The sequence below is a fragment of the Bubalus bubalis genome, chromosome 23, assembly GCF_019923935.1.
Source record: "Bubalus bubalis isolate 160015118507 breed Murrah chromosome 23, NDDB_SH_1, whole genome shotgun sequence".
In the NCBI taxonomy this organism is placed as follows: domain Eukaryota; kingdom Metazoa; phylum Chordata; class Mammalia; order Artiodactyla; family Bovidae; genus Bubalus; species Bubalus bubalis.
Genome location: NC_059179.1, coordinates 11,636,393 through 11,656,957, shown reverse-complemented (window position 1 = coordinate 11,656,957; position 20,565 = coordinate 11,636,393). Strand labels below are relative to the sequence as shown.

The window sequence follows — 20,565 nt, the reverse complement described above, 5'->3', positions numbered from 1 at the left end:
AGTGTCCTTGTATTGACAGCTTGAAATTGGCTACAGTGGGTGTGTTTACACAATGGAAATTGGCAAACGCTGAAAATAAGGGCTTTATTTTCAGAGATCCAGTTGTTAAATATTGACCACTGACCATAATACAGGTCACATGTCACTCAGAGAAAAGTCCCAGAGGGCAGCAGTAATACAAACTGAATTATCACAGCTTTGGGGGCAGAGAATGGGAGAAAAAGCTCAATATATCTTCTGATACTTAGGACAGTACTAGAATATGAGACATTAGATGATGGAGCCTCATTCTCAGGAAAGAAAGTATTCTACAAATGTTTGAAAACCCACTGTAATAAAAGGGTAGAATTTAGACTCACATACAGTCAACCCTCTGTACCTTCAGATTCTGTATCGGCAGATTCAGCCAACTACAGATTCTTTTTTTTTTTTTTTTCCAACTACAGATTCTATTAAAATATTTGAAAAAGAATTCCAGAAAGTTCCAAAAGGCAAAACTTGAATTTGCCATGCACTGGCAACTATTTACATAGTATTTACATTGTGTTATGTATTATAAGTAATCAAGAGATCATTCCAATGAGGGGGGTGCAGGTTGTATCCCCAGTATACAGGAGGATGCATGTAGGTTGTATACAAATACTATGCCATTTTATATAAGGGACTTGAGCATCTGAAGATTTTGGTATCCACTTGGTGGGGAGGGGTTCAAGGTTCTGGAGCAAATCCCCCTTGGATTTTAGATGAACAACTATTATCTGCTTTCCTTTTTCCCTCTGAAATTTCTACATCAAAAATAGTTAGGCTTGGGACTTCCCTGAGAGAAGTAGGAAATGGCAACCCCCTTCAGTATTCTTGCCTGGAAAATTCCATGGACAGAGGAGCCTGGTGGCCCCACTCCTTGCGATCACAAAGAGTCAAACATGGCTGAGCACACATGCACACATGCTTCCCTGGTGGTCCAGTGGTTAAGACTTTTGCCTTCCATTGAGGGGGGTGCAGGTTCTATCCCCAGTAAGGAAGCTAAGATCTCACATGCCTCATGGCCAAAGCCAAAGCATAAAACAGAAGCAATGTTGTAACAAATTCAAAAAGACTTTAAAAATGGCCCCCACAGAAAAAAATCTAAAAAATAAAATAGCTGGGCTCCGGTAGCTCAGATAGTAAAGAATCTGCCTGCAATAGAGGAGACCTGGGTTCGCTCCCTGGTCGGGAAGATCCCCTGGAGCAGGAAATGGCAACCTACTGCAGTATTCTTGCCTGCACAGAATTCCATGCACATAGGAGAGTGGAGGGCTACAGTCCATGGGGTCGCAGAGAGTCCGACACAACTGAGTGACTAGCGCTTTGGTGGTACTGGATGAGCCAGCAGGTAGGACGAGCAGGTAGGTGTTAATGTACCAGCAGTGCGGCATGGGAATCAAGGAAAGGAGACGATAACATACATGTCTTTGTGTGTGTGTATACATATATGTTCGCACCCAAGTATTAATCATAGCAAAATCATAACTTTGGACTTCTTTATACTTCTTTCATAATTCACCATTGCTTTTACTTGAATAACAAATTTTGAGTTACACTCTCATTGCCTGTGGATTGGAGAACAATATAATTTTTCTTTCAGTTCAGTTCAGTCGCTCAGTTGTGTCCGACTCTTTGTGACCCCATGAATCACAGCACGCCAGGCCTCCCTGTCCATTACCAACTCCCGGAGTTCACCCAAACTCATGTGCATCAAGTCGGTGATGCCATCCAGCCATGTCATCCTCTGTCGTCCGCTTCTCCTCCTGCCCCCAATCCCTCCCAGCATCAGGGTCTTTTCCAATGAGTCAGCTCTTCGCATGAGGTGGCCAAAGTATTGGAGTTTCAGCCTCAGCATCAGTCCTTCCAATGAACACCCAGGACTGGTCTCCTTTAGGATGGACTGGTTGGATCTCCTTGCAGTCCAAGGGACTCTCACGAGTCTTCTCCAGCACCACTGTTCAAAAAGCATCAATTCTTCGGTGCTCAGCTTTCTTCACAGTCCAACTCTCACATCCATACATGACCACTGGAAAAACCATAGCCTTGACTAGACGGACCTTTGTTGGCAAAGTAATGTCTCTGCTTTTTAATATGCTATCTAGGTTGGCCATAACTTTCCTTCCAAGGAGTAAGCGTATTTTAATTTCATGGCTGCAATCACCATCTGCAGTGATTTTGAAGCCCCAAAAAATAAAGTCTGACACTGTTTCTACTGTTTCCCCATCTATTTGCCATGAAGTGATGGGACCAGATGCCATGATCTTAGTTTTCTGAATGTTGAGCTGTAAGCCAACTTTTTCACTCTCTTTCACTTTCATCAAGAGGCTATAGGTATAAATCCAGCCCCAGTTGAGCCTTGCCAATTTAGAATTTCTACACTGATTTAGAATTTACTGCTGCTGAAGCAACAGGGTGGAGTTGCCAGAGTATCTTCATTTCATGTTTCTGGTTATGATGGGCAAGTTGAAATTTGTCTCAGCCAGGAGGAGAAAGAACTTGGTATGTAAGTTTGCTTCCAAAACAGGATCTCTCAAGCAAAAAAGGGACTTCTCCATTTCATCCCCAGTTGCATTTTACTCCAAAGGCAACTCATTGTGCTCCATTTATACTCTCACTGTCCTGAAGAAGTATTTGGAGAGTGTTGGGGTTTTTGTTTTTAAATCTTTTTATTTAGGAAAATTTCAAACATTATACAAAACTAGAGTATATGGTCGGAGAAGGCAATGGCACCCGACTCTAGTACTTTTGCCTAAAAACTCCCATGGACGGAGGAGCCTGGTGGGCTACAGTCCATGGGGTCGCTAGAGTCGGACACGACTGAGCGACTTCACTTTCACTTTTCACTTTCATGCCTTGGAGAAGGAAACGGCAACCCACTCCAGTGTTCTTGCCTGGAGAATCCAGGGACGGGAAGCCTGGTGGGCTGCTGTCTATGGGGTCGCACAGAGTCGGACACGACTAAAGTGATGCAGCATCAGCAGAGTATATGGTATAATTAACTACTAAGTACTCATCACTCAACTCAGTTATCAACTCATGTCCAATCTTATTTTATTTAGGCTATTACATGCAAATCTTCCCCTCCCAAACTGGATGATATTGAAAGCAAATCTCAGATATCGTATCATTTCAATGGTAGATATTTTCATATATATGTTTAAAGGGTAAGAATGCTTTAAAAAAAATAGGCATAATCTGTTATTTGCTAAAAACATTAACAATGTATTATATCCAATTGAGAAAATAGTATTTTGTGATGCATGATGAGATGAATAAATTCAGTTATCTAACCACGGTTAAAATTGTTGCATCCTATTTGTTGATAGCTGAAAATCTGATATCGTGTTGCCTTGAAGGATTCCTTTTCTTTTTTGCAGGGGGAGGCAGTACCTTTTATTATTTGTTTATCATTAATTTTTAACCATTTCTTCATGGTCTGAGATTTTGAAACCTTTCTTGGGATGAAATAGTCCTGTGCCCCAAAACAGATGCTTTGGGATCACTCCAAAATCACTGAGATGGAAGCATCTGGTATCTCCTATGTAGTTTTTGTCTTGAGCTTGAGAGGTCTGTTGTTGTTTAGTTGCTCAGTTGTGTCTGACTCTGCGACCCCATGGGCTGTAGCCTGTCAGGCTCCTCTGTCCATGGGATTTCCCAGGAAAGAATGCTGGAGTGGGTTGTCATTTCCTTCTCCAGAGGATCCTCCCAACCCAGGGATTGACCTTGTGTCTCCTGCATTGGCGGGTAGATTCTTCACCACTGAACCACTAGGGAAGCCCTCATTGAGAGGTTAGGAACAGTCTTACAAGAATTCCACCCTCCTTTCTTCTGAAGTCAGTAGGCTGGGAACAGGCAAGCTAGCACTCACACTGGAGATAAAGACAAGTAGGATGTAGGTCTGGACTCAGGCCTGGCAATCTGGAGGTGCTAGATTCAGGATTGAGCCAAGAGGGACATTGCTGAAATTTGTGAGATATTTGTGATTCCAGGCAATCTCTCCACCGATGACCCTGTATTTCAAGTTAACCACGAAAGAGAAAAAAAAGATCCTGAATCTATCTAGTATCACTCTTGTTTGTCAGACATCCCTAGGGATCAAATCAGTTAAACATCAGTGAGTTCTTATTGATATAACTGCAGTCATGTGGTTAAGACTGTGCTTCCAATGCAGGGGGCACGGATTCAAGCCTTGGTCAGGGAACTAAGATTCCACATACTGCATGGCAAGGCCAAAAATAAATAAAGGATGTGTGTGTGTGTGTGTGTGTGAGTGTGTGTGTGTGTGTGTATAAACACCTGTATACCTGAAACTAACACAACATTGTACAATCAACTATACTTCAATTTAAAAAAACTTTTTTATTTATTTAAAAGCTGTAATTAAAAAGCTGGAGATCACTTAACTAATGTTTGGGTGGGTTCATTAACCTCTCTGCGCCTCAGTTTTGTCATCTGTAAATTGAGCATAATAACAGTGCCTACCTCATTCGGTTATGACAATTAAATATTGCCTGTGAAGCTCCTGGCACAGCGCCTGGCACATAGTATGCCCTTAACACTAGTTGTTACAAATGCTGCTGCATTTTTTATAGACCCTGGAATAAACTTCTCCAGAATTTCTAAAAAGAGACCTTTGATTGGCTGTGTGCAGCCCTGAAGTATTTTTTTGAAATTTGGCCTGTGTGTCTGTGCCCACACATCCAGATAAACTTGCATAAGCTAGCACTTCAGCACACGTTTGCCACACTCCGTTAAATTTGGGGCAAGGCTTAGGCATATTTGGTTGGCAAATGCTCTTACAAGTAAATGGATAACCTGTTGCGTCTTGATTATGTCATCTTCGAGTTTTAGCATGTATAAGATTTAGAGGCTTTTTGTTTTGATTTTTTTTTTTTAATGTTTACTACAAGTAAACTGAGGAGCTGTTAGATATTTTACTATTCAGCTTTTTGTGATACATTTCCAGTAAATCTTTTCAAGCTACTGCATCAGTTTTGATTCAAGAAATCTCTGAGATTGTAGGGAAAACTGCTGCAAAACCAGATAGGATTTACGCCTACTGTCTGTGACTCAAATTTGTCTCCATATTGTGTAATCCAAAGAAAGTGCAAAGATAAACTGGATGCTGAGGTTCCTGACGCTGCACCTGTCATCCATAAATGACAGTTTTCCGGTCTTTATGTTCATCAAAACAGCATCGTTCTTATTGGCTAACTTAACGTTAAATACGTCATACGTTTTGTAAAATAAACCAACTTAAGTAAGATATTGTTTTTACCTCTTTCATATTTGAGATCCACAGTTAAGATGTTTAAAAAAAAAAAAAAGCTCCCATGCTCAAGAGTTTGACAGTCTCACCTTAGTGATAGAGAAGGGCACCATGCCCCCAAACTAAGTGGCACCAGACAAAATATTTTGAATACTCATATATCTGTGAAGCTTGAATCTCTTTTCCCAATTAGATATTACATCTGGCTGTTCCTGCTGATCACAGCGACCATCACTTCTGGCATCTTGGCAGCCATAACCCAGAAGGCAGCTGAGAATCTGGAAGGAAACAAACCCTTCTGAGCCGCCAAAAATCAGTGTTGGAAAGTAGATCAAGTTGGAGATGCTCGTGCATTTTATACTTGGAGTACTTCCTGGACTCTCTTGAGTCTATTTACTTTCACCCAAGTCACAGCTTTAACAGACTTGATTTTCTGGTTTCTCTGCAATCATGCATAGCAGGTTAGGGATAGACATTACAGTACATCAACAGCAGCCAAGAAATTAACAGCATTAGCTGAAAAGAAAGACATAGAAAGCTATGACAGAGACAGATGAATACTCAGACCATAGCAGCCTGGGAAGCACAAGTTTATGTGGACTTGAGGGCATCAGTCTATAGTGGGTACAGTAATCGATTCTCACGTGACCCTGACTCATCGAAAGAGCTAAGATTTTCTTCATGTTTCTTTAAGAATATGAGAAGTGAGTCATGCATTTCAGAAAGATTTCCCTTCAAAAACTATTTATAATTTGGCATTTATATCTTATAAGTCATTGGTAAAATGCATGGATTGGGTCAGAGCTTTATACATGTTATGAAATCTGCTTTATACACATACAATTCACCCATTGAAAGTGCCCAGTTCAGTGGTTTTCAGCATATTCACAGTGAAACCATTAACACAATTTAGACTACATCATCACCCCCCAAAAAAACCTGATTAGCAATCACTCCTTTTCTCCCACAACTCCTAATCCTGCTGCTAAGTCGCTTCAGTCGTGTCTGACTCTGTGCGACCCCATCGACAGAAGCCCACCATCCCATCCCTGGGATTCTCCAGGCAAGAACACTGGAGTGGGTTGCCATTTCCTTCTCCAATGCATGAATGTGAAAAGTGAAAGTGAAGTCGCTCAGTCGTGTCAGACTCTTAGCAACCCCATGGACTGCAGCCCACCAGGCTCCTCTGTCCATGGGATTTTCCAGGCAAGAGTACTGGAGTGGGGTGCCATTGCCTTCTCCGTTTGTCTCTATAGACTTGCCTATTGTGTATGTTTCATGTATATGGAATCATATGATATCTGGTCTTTTGCAATTGGCTCTTTTCACTTAGCATAGTGTTTTCAAACTTCACTTGTGTGTTAGTATGTATCAGTATTTCCTTCCTTTTTATTGCCAAATGATATTTCATTGTATGGACATGTCCTGTGTTATTTATCCATTCATCAATTGATGTACATTTCTGTTGTTTCCACTTTTTGACTATTATATGTAATGCTGCTCTGATCATTTACATACAAATTTTTGTGTGGGCATATGCTTTCATTTCTCTTGGGTATATACCCAAGACTGCAATTGCTAGATTATAGACAAGCTTATGTCTAACCTCTTGCAAAACTGCCAGACTATTTTCCAAAGTGACTGCACTGTTTTATATTCTGACCATCGGTGTAGGAGGGTTCCAGTTACTCCATATCCCCATCAACACTTGTTATTTTCCATTTTTTAAATTATAGGCATCCTGGTGGGTTTGAAGAAATACCTCATTGTGGTTTTGATGTGCATTTCCCTAAAAAAGTGCCCTTACATCCCTCCAACACTAGCATCCTGTGATTTTGAAACATTTAGTAGGTTCAAACTTTATCTGCAGTTGAATTAGAAGGTTCCTGAATGTCTGGGAAGTGTCAGACTTTACTGTGCTCAAAAGAGAACCCCGCAGAGAACTGCTGCCCTTTGTAAATATTAAAGGATTGTTTTAATTAAGTAATGTCTGGTACAAGGACAATGTGAATTTCACTCATAGCAGAATTTTCACTTCTTCTTTCCAGACTTCTTGATTAATGATCAGTCCTTGCAGAGGAGAATGTAAGTGCCAGGAGACCAGGTTCATTGCTGCATCCTGACTCCGCCATAGTGCCTCCCAGTCTATAGAACAAAGTATCTGTTCACTAAATCGGTGGCGCCATAAGCATATAACTTGGTCTTAGATCATTGAAGGAGGGTCCTTGTGACCTCCTCGATTTCAACTTGTATTGCCATGTGAGCAGTTAGCACATCTTTTCTCAGTCCCCACCCAGCTAGACCTGAAGGGTTTGCCAGGCTTTCACAGCTAAAATTAATGAACAAAGCTCATTTCTGGTAGCCCCGTTGTTCTCTGCAGTGCCACCTAGCAATGCCGTTCTCCCCAAAGCCTCTTTAATTAACCACCCCCTGGTATTAAATTGTCAATAGCATCCCTAGAGTAAGTAAGCATGCTCTGGTGGCTTGTCAAGACACAAAGCTAAACCTCTTGGAGATTTAAACTGGGATTTGTTTAAGGAGGTAATGAGATTACCATCTTGAGCTTCGGTGCAGGGTATTAGGAAGCTGGAAGAACCATTCTTAAGTGGATGCTGGGATCAGCTCTGGTGGCTGAAACGATCACACTGGAGATAGTCATACAGGTGCACTACCTTCAGGTCCCCTTGGCACATCTATGCATGGTCAAAACTGTGGCATCTTCTTTTTAATTCATGGACTGTATTTCTGATGGATTGTTGTTTAGTCACTATGTCGTGTCTGACTGTGACCCCATGGACTGTAGCTCATCAGTCTCCTCTGTCCATGGAATTCTCCAGGCAAGAATACTGGAGTGTGTTGCCATTTCCTTCTCCAGGGGATCTTCCCAACCCAGGGATCAAGTCCATGTCTCCTGCCTTGCAGGTGGATTCTTTACCGCTGAGCCACCGGCAAAGCCATTTCTGATGAGTAGAGTGGTGTAACTAAAGGTGAAGACCACACGGAAGATCTGTAATTGTATACATCTCTTGCCACCCCGGGTGGTGCCGTGGCAAAGAATGTTTCCTACCAAGGCAGGAGACTCGGTTTTGATCCCTGCGTCAGGAAGATCCTCTGGAGGAGGAAATGGCAACCCACTCCAGTATTCTCACCTGGAAAACTCCATGGACAGAGGAGCCTGGTAGGCTACAGTCCATAGGGTCCCAAAGAGTAGGACACAACTGAACATGCACACACACACACACCACCCCCAACCCCAACACACACACACACATACACTCAGCCTGAGAATATTGCAGTGGAATGGGAAACAAATTTCATATGCCTTTCATTTCTCCTCCTTAAGACCTGTGGCAGGAAAGCAGGGCTGGACTTCAGGCGTGAGGGCAAGAAGATGAGTTCAATGGGCACTGCAATGACAGTCCTCGCTGTTCTGACTTCTTGTAAGAAGGTGGACTGTAGAGAGAGATTCCAGGACCTTGGAAAAGAGATTGCATCTCACTGAGCCTCTCAGCAATTCATGGAAAAGACTCGAGGAAAAGTTTGTTTTAGCCTCAGGGGTTTGACATTTTGGGTTCCCTCATGTCTGGCTCCTGGAGAAGGCAGTGGCACCCCACTCCAGTACTCTTGCCCGGAAAATCCCATGGATGGAAGAGCCTGGTAGGCTGCAGTCCATGGGGTCGCTAAGAGTCAGACACGACTGAGCGACTTCCCTTTCACTTTTCACTTTCATGCATTGGAGAAGGAAATGGCAACCCACTCCGGTGTTCTTGCCTGGAGAATCCCGGGACGGGGGAGCCTGGTGGGCTTCCGTCTATGGGGTCGCACAGAGTCGGACACAACTGAAGCAACTTAGCAGCAGCAGCATGTCTATTTCCAACTTGGCCCCGCTTCCTCCTGGCCCAGATCCAGGCTAAGAATACATTTACTGGTGCCACCACAGTGGGGCCCTGCAAGGCCTTTTTTTCCCCTCCCAAATCTTAACTTAAAAAAAAAAAGAGAGAGAGACATAACTTTCATGTCAGTATACCTGTTTGTTCTGATTTCATGTGGTTGTCTGCCGTGGGTTGAAAATCAGAGAATATCTGCCTATCTGACCTAAATACATGAGTGCTGTTGCCAGAGCTTACTTCTTTATGGAAGAATGCCTGGTTACCTTTAAAATGGAAGTTATTGGGGGAGAGGAGCACATGATAAAATTTAATTATATGTGTAACATTTCTAGACCCATGTCGGTTGGGTTCAGTCCTGGTTGAATGATAACTGGAAACTTGAGAAGCTGTCTTTAAAATGTGAAAATCACCCGCGGCACTGGTGTTATAAATTGTCCAGAAATAATTTCATTAGCAAGCGATAAGATGTTTTCAAGTCCCTCTGGGAATAGGGACGTCAGCCGGGTCATTACCATGCATTGGCCTTAGTTGGCAGCCTGAGCTCCCTGGCAGTTATGAGCAAAGACAGCTCATTCAGACTCGGACTCTCACTTTCAAATTGTGGTCCAGTACTTAAGAGCGTTCAAGAGCATTAGTTCAGCTAGAAGTCTGGTTTTGAACTTGACCCATAAGAATTCCAGGGGCTCCTCCTTGAAAACATTGTCTCTAGTCCCCCTGCTCTGGGCTCTCCAGGCAATGGCCTAGGAGTCTGTATTTTTAACAAGTGCCTTGGATGTTTTTTATGATGAGGCAAATTTGAGAAATATTGTTGTTGATGGCAGTCAAGGTTTTTGTTGTTGTTGTTTGGGTTTTTTTAATATTTATTTTTCTTTCTTTATTTATCTGGCTGCACCAGATCATAGTTGCAGCCCCCTGCATCTTTGATCTTCGCATGCAGGATATTTAGTTTAGCTCCCCAACCAGGGATCGAATCCAGGCCCCCTGCTGGGGGAGAGGAGAGTCCCAGCTGGTGAACCACTAGGAAAGTCCCTACACAGTCAGTTTTTAAAACTAAAGATAATTGAAACATTTGACTTTAAAATTTAGTTGCATAAAATACTAAAATGGGAGTTGCTTTCAGGAAATACAGTTGTAAGAAAATCATAGAGCTCCAGTTCAAATTGCACATGCAAAGTAGACCCTGATTGGGTTTCACATCATTTCTAACTTGGGGTTGGGCACAGAGCAGAATATAAACAGAGTCTCACTCTCATGGATCTCAGGCACTCTTGACTTTGTGGGCCTCTTGCTCCATTTAAAAAAAAAATGCATTTTACGACTATTGCTATAAAGTTGGATGTGTTGTTATGTATGACAGCATTTCCTTTGACCTGAAAATTCATGTTTTCTTCTGATTTTTTTGTGATTGCTTAAAATATGGTAGGCATGTAACCTTTGGTGCCTAACAGTTAACTGGAGCCTGTATGGCAGAGGTGGTGAAATCCAGAAGTTAGTTCTGGTGACTGTTGTGGTAATACTTCTACTTGCCTTGGGAGTTCTGAAAGGATTATTCTCTGAAAGGACTGTTCTCACTATTCTGTTCCCCTTTTGCATATGAGACTGTGATCGGCCCTTTGGTTCTTTCCCACCTGTCTGGGAGAGAGGGAGAAAACTGATGGGCGTCTGAGGCTTGTCAGTGGAAGAAGGGCTATTGTCTCACAGCGATGTGGGCCCTTTGCCATGGTGATCCATTCCCACAAACATACCTGTGCTTTCTTAAGTGTGTTCTGAATTCCAGGTTTAACATTCAGGCTGTCAAGGGTGTGCCTTGCCAACAGTGAGGGAAATCAGGTCCCTTCCTGCCTGAAAGAGCCCTGGTGATGTCAAGCATCTAACTAGCTAAACAACTCTGCTCTTGAGTGTCAGGCTTTCCCTGTCATTCTTTTTCTTTTTTTAAATGTTGTGTTTTTTTTTTTTTTTTTAACATGGACCATTTTTAAAGTCTTTATTGATTTTGTTACACTATTGCTGCTGTTGTTTATGTTTTGGTTTTTTGACTGCAAGTTACATGGGATTTTAGCTCCCCAACCAGGGAAGGAACCTGCACACCCTGTGTTGGAATGTGAAGTCTTAGCCACTGGACAGCCAAGGAAGTCCCTCTTTTTTTTTTTTTTCAACCTTTTAAATTGAAATATAGTTGCTGTACAATATTATGTAAGTTAAAGGTGTACAATATAGTGATTCACAAATTTTAAAGGTTATAGTCCATTTATCAGATCAGTCGCTCAGTCGTGTCCGACTCTTTGCGACCCCATGAATCGCAGCACACCAGGCCTCCCTGTCCATCACCAACTGCCAGAGTTCACTCAGACTCACATCCATCGAGTCAGTGATGCCATCCAGCCATCTTATCCTCCGTCGTTCCCTTCTCCTCCTGCCCCCAATCCCTCCCTGCATCAGAGTCTTTTCCAGTGAGTCAACTTTTCGCATGAGGTGGCCAAAGTACTGGAGTTTCAGCTTTAGCATCATTCCTTTTTATAGTTATTACAAAATATTGGTTATATTCCCTGTGTTGTACAGTATATCCTTGCAACTTACTATACCTAATGGTTTGTACCTCTACTCTCCTACCCCTTTCTTGCCCCTCTCTCCCCACTGGTAACCACTAGTTTGTGCTTTATATCTGTGAATCTGTTTCTTTTTTGTTATATTTGCTAGTTTGTTTTATTTTTTAGATTCCCTATATAAGGGATAGCATACAGTATTTGTCTTTCTCTGGTTTAGTTATTTCACTAAGCATAATACCTTTCAAGTCCATCCATGTTGTGGCAAATAGCAACATTTAATTCTTTTATTTTGACTGAGTAGTATTCCATTGTGTGTATGTATATATATCACACGCTCTTTATAGTGCTATCTTAGATTTTGGTAACAGGCTTGACATGAGCAGAATATTGCTTGAGAAAGCAATTGTTGAGATGAGTAACCCAAATTGTTGAGATGAGGAAATGAAGGCACACTTTTTCATGAGCAAGACCACAGACCTGCTCTCTGTTCATTGAAGTGAAATTAAAACATTTTTTTTTTTTTAGCTTTTGCATCATTACAGAGAAGTTTTTGATTGAGAATTATAAAATAACTCTGCTTATGAAGATTAAACATATTGATTGTAAAAATTGAAAAACATCCTATCAGCAAAGCCAGAAGAAAAAAACCGTAAGCCCACTCTAATGGGCTTCCCACATGGTGCTAGTGGTAAAGAACCTGCCTGCCAATGCAGGTAGGCATGAGAGATGTGGATTCGATCCCTGGGTCAGGAAGATCCCCTGGAGGAGGGCACAGCAACCCACTCCAGTATTCAGAGAGAGGAGCCTGGTGGGCTATGGTCCATAGGGTTGCAGAGTTGGAAAGGACTGAAGTGACTTAGCACACACTATCCATAATGCCTGTTAGCATTTTGGCCTGAAGTTTCTAGTCTTGTTTTCTGGGAACAAGTAACTGTTTAATTTTTACACAAAACTGTAATCATACAAAATGTACCACTAACCACCCGCACTTTTCACCTAATAATATATAATGAACATTCTCCTCATGTCATTAATTGCTGCTGCTGCTACTGCTAAGTCACTTCAGTCGTGTCCGACTCTGTGCGACCCCATGGATTGCAGCGCACCAGGCTCCCCCTTCCCTGGGATTCTCCAGGCAAGAACACTGGAGGGGGTTGCCATTTCCTTCTCCAGTGCATTAAAGTGAAAAGTGAAAGTGAAGTCGCTCAGTCATGTCCGACCCTCAGCGACCCCATGGACTGCAGCCTTCCAGGCTCCTCCATCCATGGGATTTTCCAGGCAGGAGTACTGGAATGGGGTGCCATTGCCTTCTCCGCATTAATTGCTATCTTACAAAATTATTTTGATGGTGATATATTGTTCCTTTGTATTAATGGATAATCGTCTATAACCAACCTTTTATTTTTGGACATGAAATTCATTTCCTCAGTAGTAGTAGTAAAACAATGATTTTTAAGATAAATTTTTGAATGCATGCATAATTATTTCTATAGGGTAAAGCGGAGCCAGTGTATCAAAGGGCATAGGAATCTGGTGCTTTTTAGTATATATTTCCAAATAGCCCAGAGGAAGGATTCCAACCATTTATATTCCCATTCCTGCTCTGGAAGTGCTTGTGTTCTGATACCTTTGTGCTGTGCTGTGCTTAGTCGCTCAGTCCTGTCCGACTCTTTGCAACTCCATGGACTGTAGCTTGCCAGGTTCCTCTGTCCATGGGGATTCTCTAGGCAAGAATACTGGAGTGGGTTGCAATGTGACTAAAATTTCAAGAAATCTGGTATGCATTAATTTAAAAGAAACCATGACTCAAGTTTCTTTGCATAGAGTATTTAATGTTTAGCAGACTGCTCTGTGTACAATAATTATGGGTTTCTTCACAATGTTATGGAAACCCTTTTATTAAATTTTACATTTACCATTTTCTTCAAGGTCCTTAAATAGTTCTTAGGTTTTCAACTCTTATATTTTATGCTGTTAAAGCTATGCTTTTGGAGGACTTCGTATATGTGTAATTGGGATGATGAAATGTAAGAATTTAACAGAACCTTAGTTAGTTGGGTTAGTCTACTTCATCTTACAGGTTAGTAAATGGCTCAAGAGAAAAACCTGCCTACAATCATTCTGTCTGTGACTGACAGCTCAACTCAGACCAGCCTAGCAAAATGGGGAATATGTGGGTTCATGAAACTGAAAATAATTTCTGTTACCTACGGTGATCAACCTTGGGTAATCCCTTGATCTTTCCAAACCTCGATTTTGTTATCTGTAAACAAAGTGTTGAATTTGACCAAAGATCCCTTCCACCTCTTAAAGTTCAATGCTTCTGTGAATACATTAGCAGAGAATTTCATTATACTGTCAGTCAAATTTAGACACAGTGAGGCGGGTGGCTAGGACTGAGGACATTTTTAAAGAAATACAGTTTGTATTACACACTTGGATCTAAATTAAAGTTGTTATTGGTGGTGTTTTTAACTTGCAGAAGTCCTTAGGCAACTTGAGCATAATCGGTATTCACATAGTATAAAAATATCTTCCAAAGTACTTGAAAAGTCTCTTTTCTGTTGATTACACAATCCTCAAACTTCTTTCCCACCTGTTTTATTAGTTTGCTTGACAATCTTTGAACACAGAGTGGGGAGAGAAGCTCAGTCCAGGAGGGGAGGGGACCAGCACCAGTAGTGGCCACCACCAGGTGTTCTTCTGGTTCCCAGGTGTTTGGCTCACTCTCCTTCCTCCACGTGAAGTACTCGTCTCCTCCCCAAAGGAGAGAACCCCACAGTCCCGCCCAGTCAAAGAACCTAGGTGACGCACAGTTGGCACTAAATTAGGAGGTGAAACAAAGCTATTTCAACATCAACTCTAGATGTGGGTCCTCTTGATCTAGAGGCTTCTGAACTAAAAAAAACAGAAAAAGCATCTGGGTTTAAAAGGGAGGAGTAAAGAGTGAGTGCAGATATTCTGTATCTAGAAGGAGCATCACTTGTGGCAAACACAGAAGAGATTCTTATCAGTGGTTCAGCTAAATTTATCAAAACATCTGCATACCCTGGATTAAAGAAAACATGAGTCATGGATGGTGGCTGCATTCGGATTTCTTTTTTCCCTTTCTCTTCTGTCTCCAACCACAGCTTGTATATGGGAACTATCATTTAGGTAGCCCTTGATATCAGGAAGATAAATAAAACTGAACATTTAAAATATGATAGTATCCTATAAAAGCATTAAAATGTTAATAGAAGGGCATTTAATTTTTTATGAAGGTAAGGAATGAATACAGTAAGTGAAAGCAATTTATATTGCCATTTAAACTATAGTTTTCCAATCCTTATTCCCTTTTACCTTAACCCAAACTGCTCATATGCCATTTAACTGAATTTTCAAAACTCTACACTTTCCCCCACTGTTTTGCTGAGCTGCTAACAAAAGCTTTGAAATGGAGGAGGTGACGCAGGAAGAAGAAACTGGAATTATAAATAATTTATAAAATGCTAAGCTGTCCCTAGACACATTTTAAAAAGGGAGACCTCTTTTCAGTTGCCTGTACTTAAATTAACAACAGCCAACCATATACAGGCCACAGGGGCTTTTCTGGGTTACATACAACTTGTTCTGTCCATTCTGCACTAAGATGTCTTATTTTCCATTATCACTGAATTCTTATTTTACTTCTTCACGTACTGAAAGTTCTAAGTATAGAATTTTCTCATACTTTTCTCTGACTTCTAGCCTCTACCTATACAATCTACTTATCCCACCATCCTCCGACAATATAAACAACCCAAAGGGGTGACCTTCTCTACCTTCCTGTGGGCTCATATAATCATAAACACTTGGGGTCTGCCTTCCACCTACCTGCCCACTGTCCTTCATTCCTCCTTCCTCTTTTCCTTTCTCCCTTCCTTTTTTTTCCAAACCAGATGGAGTTAATAAGTTATTTACACTGCTAGGTATCTCTTGTTTTTCTCATCCATAGAAGATTGGGGGTATCTCTAGTATAGATCTCATTCATTCTTTCTAATGTCTGCCTAATATCCCATGGTTTGGAAAGTTATACCTTATTGAAGTTTCTCTGTTAAAGGGCATGTATGTTGCTTCCAATTTGTTTTGATCTTGCCTTTTTGTTTTTCTTACATTTGGCCACTGTAAGGGATGCAGTGGGCTTCCCAGGTAGCTCAGTATTAAAGAATCTGCCTGCAGTGCAGGAGACATGGGTTTGATCTCTGGGTCAGCAAGATCTCCTGCAGAAGGAAATGGCAATCCACTCCAGTATTCTTGCCTGCAGAATCCCATGGACAGAGGAGCCTTGCTAGCTTCAGTCCATGGGGTTGCAAAAGAGCTGGACATGACTTGGTGACTAGTCAACAAGAAGGGGTGCAGTAAACTTCTTTATACCCATCCTCAAATACTGGTCCTTTAAAAAATATGGTCTGAGAGAGGAATTAACTGCATTTTAAAATGTATGTGTGCTTTTAATAGATGTTGGCAGAGTCTGTCAAAAATGGTTATCCTAGCAGTGTTCCAGAATACACTTCCCCCATCCTATTCAGTAGTAGGTATCTTTCCTACATGGACAAGAATGGATTATACCTGCAACCTCGATTGCATAACTGGACACCTGTTGACATACTACAGTATATTTCAGTGGGGTTTAAAACTAGGGCTCTGGTTGGCCTATTTGATTGTGGCTGGTTGTGATTTTTGTATATGTGTTTCTTAAAAAAAAAAAAATCCTTGGGAAGTTTATGGGAGGGAGGGAACTGGAGGCCATTCTTACACAGTCCACTCCTTTCGCAGATAAGGAAATTGTGATCCAGAGAGGTGAAGGAAGTTAGTGTGAGCTAGTTACTGGCTGCTGCTTCTGAGAAGCAGTTGTTCAGAATCCTGAACTGGGACTCGACCTATTACACTGTGGGTTAGGCTTCCCAGGTGGCGCTAGTGGTAAAGAACCCTCGTGCCAGTGCAGGTAGATGTAAGAGACATGGGTTCAATTCCTGGGTTTGGGAAGGTCTCCTGGAGGAGGGAATGGCAACCCACTCCAGTATTCTTGCCTGGAGAATCCCATGGACAGAGGAGCCTGGTGGGCTGCAGTCCCTGGGATCGAAAAGAGTTGGACACAACTGAAGTGACTGAGCACTCACGCATGCACACTGTGGGCCGTGCTGACAGTGATTTTTAGAGAATGGACCAAGAAACATCATCTGTGAGTTAGGGATGAATGGTTCCCAGGTTTCTGCTCTCTCCTGCTAGGATAGGCAAGCTTCCCAGTCTACACTGAGCTGTGTGGGATTTGCTTTGCAAACTTCTGCAAAGATAAGAGGACATTTGTTAACAGTCTTGTTACCGGAATTTGCTTCTCTTAATATGTTTTTGAGGAAAAAAAAAATATATTTATATAGCTGCACCAGGTCTTAGTTGTGGCATGAGGGATCTTTGACCTTCACTGAGGCACACAGGATCTTTAGTTATGGCATATGAGAACTCTTAGTTGCAGCATATGGGATCTAGTTCCCCGAACTGGGATTGAACCCAGGCCCTCTGCATTGGGAGCACAATCTTAGCCACTGAACCAACCAGGGAAGTCCCTGCTGTTCTCAATCTTCTAGGGAGTTTGGGATTTATCATTCGAGTTACTGCTTACCAAGTGTGGAGGAGCTGGCTTGGATCAGAACTCAAACGACAACAGGCAAGCACAGGAGAGAAGATTCTAGGCAGGAATGGCTTCCTTCTATGTACTCCTTCCTCCTCCCTTCCCAGTGTACCAATGGAGAGGGCTAAACAGTGGGGCTGCCTAGAAAGAAGACTTCCTCTAAGTCCTAGTGCTGTTGCTGGCAGTGTAATCTCTAGGTATAATGCACACAATTTGACCAGGGCTCAAGTGGCTGTTGTCTAGGGCTGAATAAAATAAGCTTTTTGAAAGAAGCCACTTTAACTTCTTGAGTCTTTAAACTCAGTTTTGGTGTTTTTAGTTTAGATCTGAGTATGCTGCTGCTGCTAAGTCGCTTCAGTCATGTCCAACTCTGTGCGACCCCATAGACGGCAGCCCACCAGGCTCCCCCGTCCCTGGGATTCTCCAGGCAAGAACACTGGAGTGGGTTGCCATTTCCTTCTCCAAGGCATGAAAGTGAAAAGTGAAAGTGAAGTCGCTCAGTCGTGTCTGACTCTTAGCGACCCCATGGACTGCAGCCCACCAGGCTCCTCCATCCATGGGATTTTCTAGGCAAGAGTACTGGAGTCGGGTGCTGTTGCCTTCTCCAAGATCTGAGTATAGTTGATTTAGAATGTAAACTCACTTTTACTGTAAGATTCAGATTTAGCCCATATAGTCTACTGAGGAAGATGAAAAGGGATCTCCAAATTTCAGATTCCCATTTGGGTTTGCCCCGTGCTTACTACAAAGCACTCGACAGTCCAGTATTAATTTTCCAGGTTGCCTCTAAATAAAGTCAGCCTGTTCAGGGAGCTCAGCCCATTCCTCACAATAACAATAAAAATAATTACTATGGAAATTCATTTTGTCATAGGTAAGCCTCTCCAGCATTTTATTAAATATAAACATATATTTATGTATTAAAATATTACACAAAACATGCCTCTGTGTTGTATACCTGGTATTTGTAGGCTTGACCATCAGTGGTCATGGTTCTTGTAGTTCAGCAGTTTGCAAGCCTGCAAACTGGAACATCTGGGGAACTTAAAAAAATATTCATGCCTAGGTCCTCCCCAAGAATTAAATCAGAATCGATGGGGGAGGAGACACAGGGCTGAGGTGAGGACTTCTGGGTGGGCACCTGGAGATGGAGAGAGAATCTCTTCCTTAGAAAAGAAAGGAATGAGTTGTAATTCGATCTATTCTTTTGAGAGGCCTGTTGCCATTGGAATCATCATGTCAGCCCCTCAGCTCTTATAACCCACTGTCTGTCCTTTCTCCTTCCTATTTATTCTGTTGAGTGAAGCAGTGGAGTCACATTGTATAAAAGTCAGCTCGTTAAGGCAAAAATTGTATACTGTGATAATTATCATCCAAGAGTGCTCTGGGAAGAGAGCATGAGGCTTAGGGGTCAACATACCATCTCTTGGTACATACAGATAGCATAGCAGCATTTCCTCTGGTGTCAGATCATTGTTTCTTTCCCTGGAATTCTGATAAAATAGCTTTTGGGAGCCAGAATGTATGCAAAATATGTATCTTTAAGTATTGAAATTGCACTCCATTTGGTGACATTCTGGAGCCCTGAGAAGCAAGCGGCAATTGACTGCCTTAGAGAATCCTATTCTTATCTCATAGTCAATTCTGAGGCCAACTCTTGAGTGGGATGAAAGCAGAATCATGGGCACCATTTTAAAGAGGGTATTTCACCTCGCCTGTCTCTTCTTTTAGGCACCTAGAGTAGAATTCTGGTAAATTTAATGGTAAATGCACATACATATGCGACACCACTGCGTTTCATTGACTATTTCTTGAATGTACAGAATTCATGGTCACTCTTTCTGTCCCCTAGCGTTCCCGTGGTTCGGCATGGATATCGGTGGGACGCTGGTTAAATTGGTCTACTTTGAGCCGAAGGATATTACAGCTGAAGAAGAGCAGGAGGAGGTGGAGAACCTAAAGAGCATCAGGAAGTATTTGACTTCTAACACGGCTTATGGGAAAACCGGGATCCGAGACGTCCACCTGGAACTGAAAAACTTGACCATGTGTGGGCGGAAGGGGAACCTGCACTTCATCCGCTTCCCCAGCTGCGCAATGCACAAGTTCATCCAGATGGGCAGCGAGAAGAACTTCTCCAGCCTGCACACCACGCTCTGTGCCACGGGAGGTGGGGCTTTCAAGTTCGAAGAGGATTTCAGAACGGTATGTCCGCGTTCAGTTCAGTTCAGTCGCTCAGTCGTGTCCGACTCTGCGACCCCATGAATCGCAGCACGCCAGGCCTCCCTGTCCATCACCACTCCCGGAGTTAACCCAAACCCATGTCCATCGAGTCGGTGATGCCATCCAGCCATCTCATCCTCAGTCGTCCCCTTCTCCTCCTGCCCCAATCCCTCCCAGCATCAGGGTCTTCCGCTTTAGCCCTGTGCAAACCACAAAACCACCTCTTAGAGAAACAAAGGAAGCCTCTCCTATGCCCATGGGCATGGCGTCTCCAATGGAAGAACTAGGCTACTAGGCTTGGCAACTTTGGACAAGTTTACGTTACTGCTTCAGCTTCCTCGTCTATATGAGAATAAAAATAGTTCCTACTTCATAGGGCTGGCAGAGATAATATGTACCTGGCACTTACAATGCCCAGTAAATATTAGCTGCCCTCTTCAGTTTTGTTTAAGTTACGTCTGCACAATGTGCTAAAGACAAGGTGATGTAAATCACCTTCTGAACTATTTTAGTTTTCCACAGACTCTTGAGTCTTGTGAAAAACATAATTATTGTGCCAGTTTCATAGATCGAGGCCAGGAAAGACTTTTTATACATCTTACTAAAAATGAGTACTTCTTTCTGCCCATTTGCTCTGTGTCTTTTCTGTTTTATGAATGTCCTTTAGAAGTTTTGCTCACAAAAATGAAATCTTTGATATTACTTACAGGTAAATTCCTTTATAAATAAACAAGATTTAGGCAGTATGGTTCTACATAATAAGAATAGTACCTTATCCTGGGGGCATCCTTGGCAGTCCAGTGGTTGAGACTCTGTGATTCTAGTCCAGAGGGTGTGGGTTCAATCCCTGGACAGGGAATTAGGATCCCATACGCCACATGGTGCAGCCAAATAAATAAATAATACCTTATCCTGACCAGCAGGATATTCTGCCTCTGTGTTGCTTATTTAGATTTGACAGGG

General features: G+C 42.3%; 1 protein-coding gene across 5 annotated transcripts in view; it reads left to right on the top strand.

Annotated features, from left to right (window-relative positions):
• The window catches only part of PANK1 (pantothenate kinase 1), a 104,629-nt gene that overhangs the window by 60,197 nt on the left and 23,867 nt on the right, over window positions 1-20,565 (top strand). For all 5 annotated transcript variants that reach the window (XM_025274116.3, XM_025274115.3, XM_025274111.3 and 2 more), the window contains one exon: window positions 19,232-19,584. In XM_025274116.3, coding sequence (XP_025129901.1) covers window positions 19,249-19,584 — 336 coding nt within the window. In that variant the 5' untranslated portion in view covers window positions 19,232-19,248. The remainder of the gene's footprint in view (window positions 1-19,231; window positions 19,585-20,565) is intronic.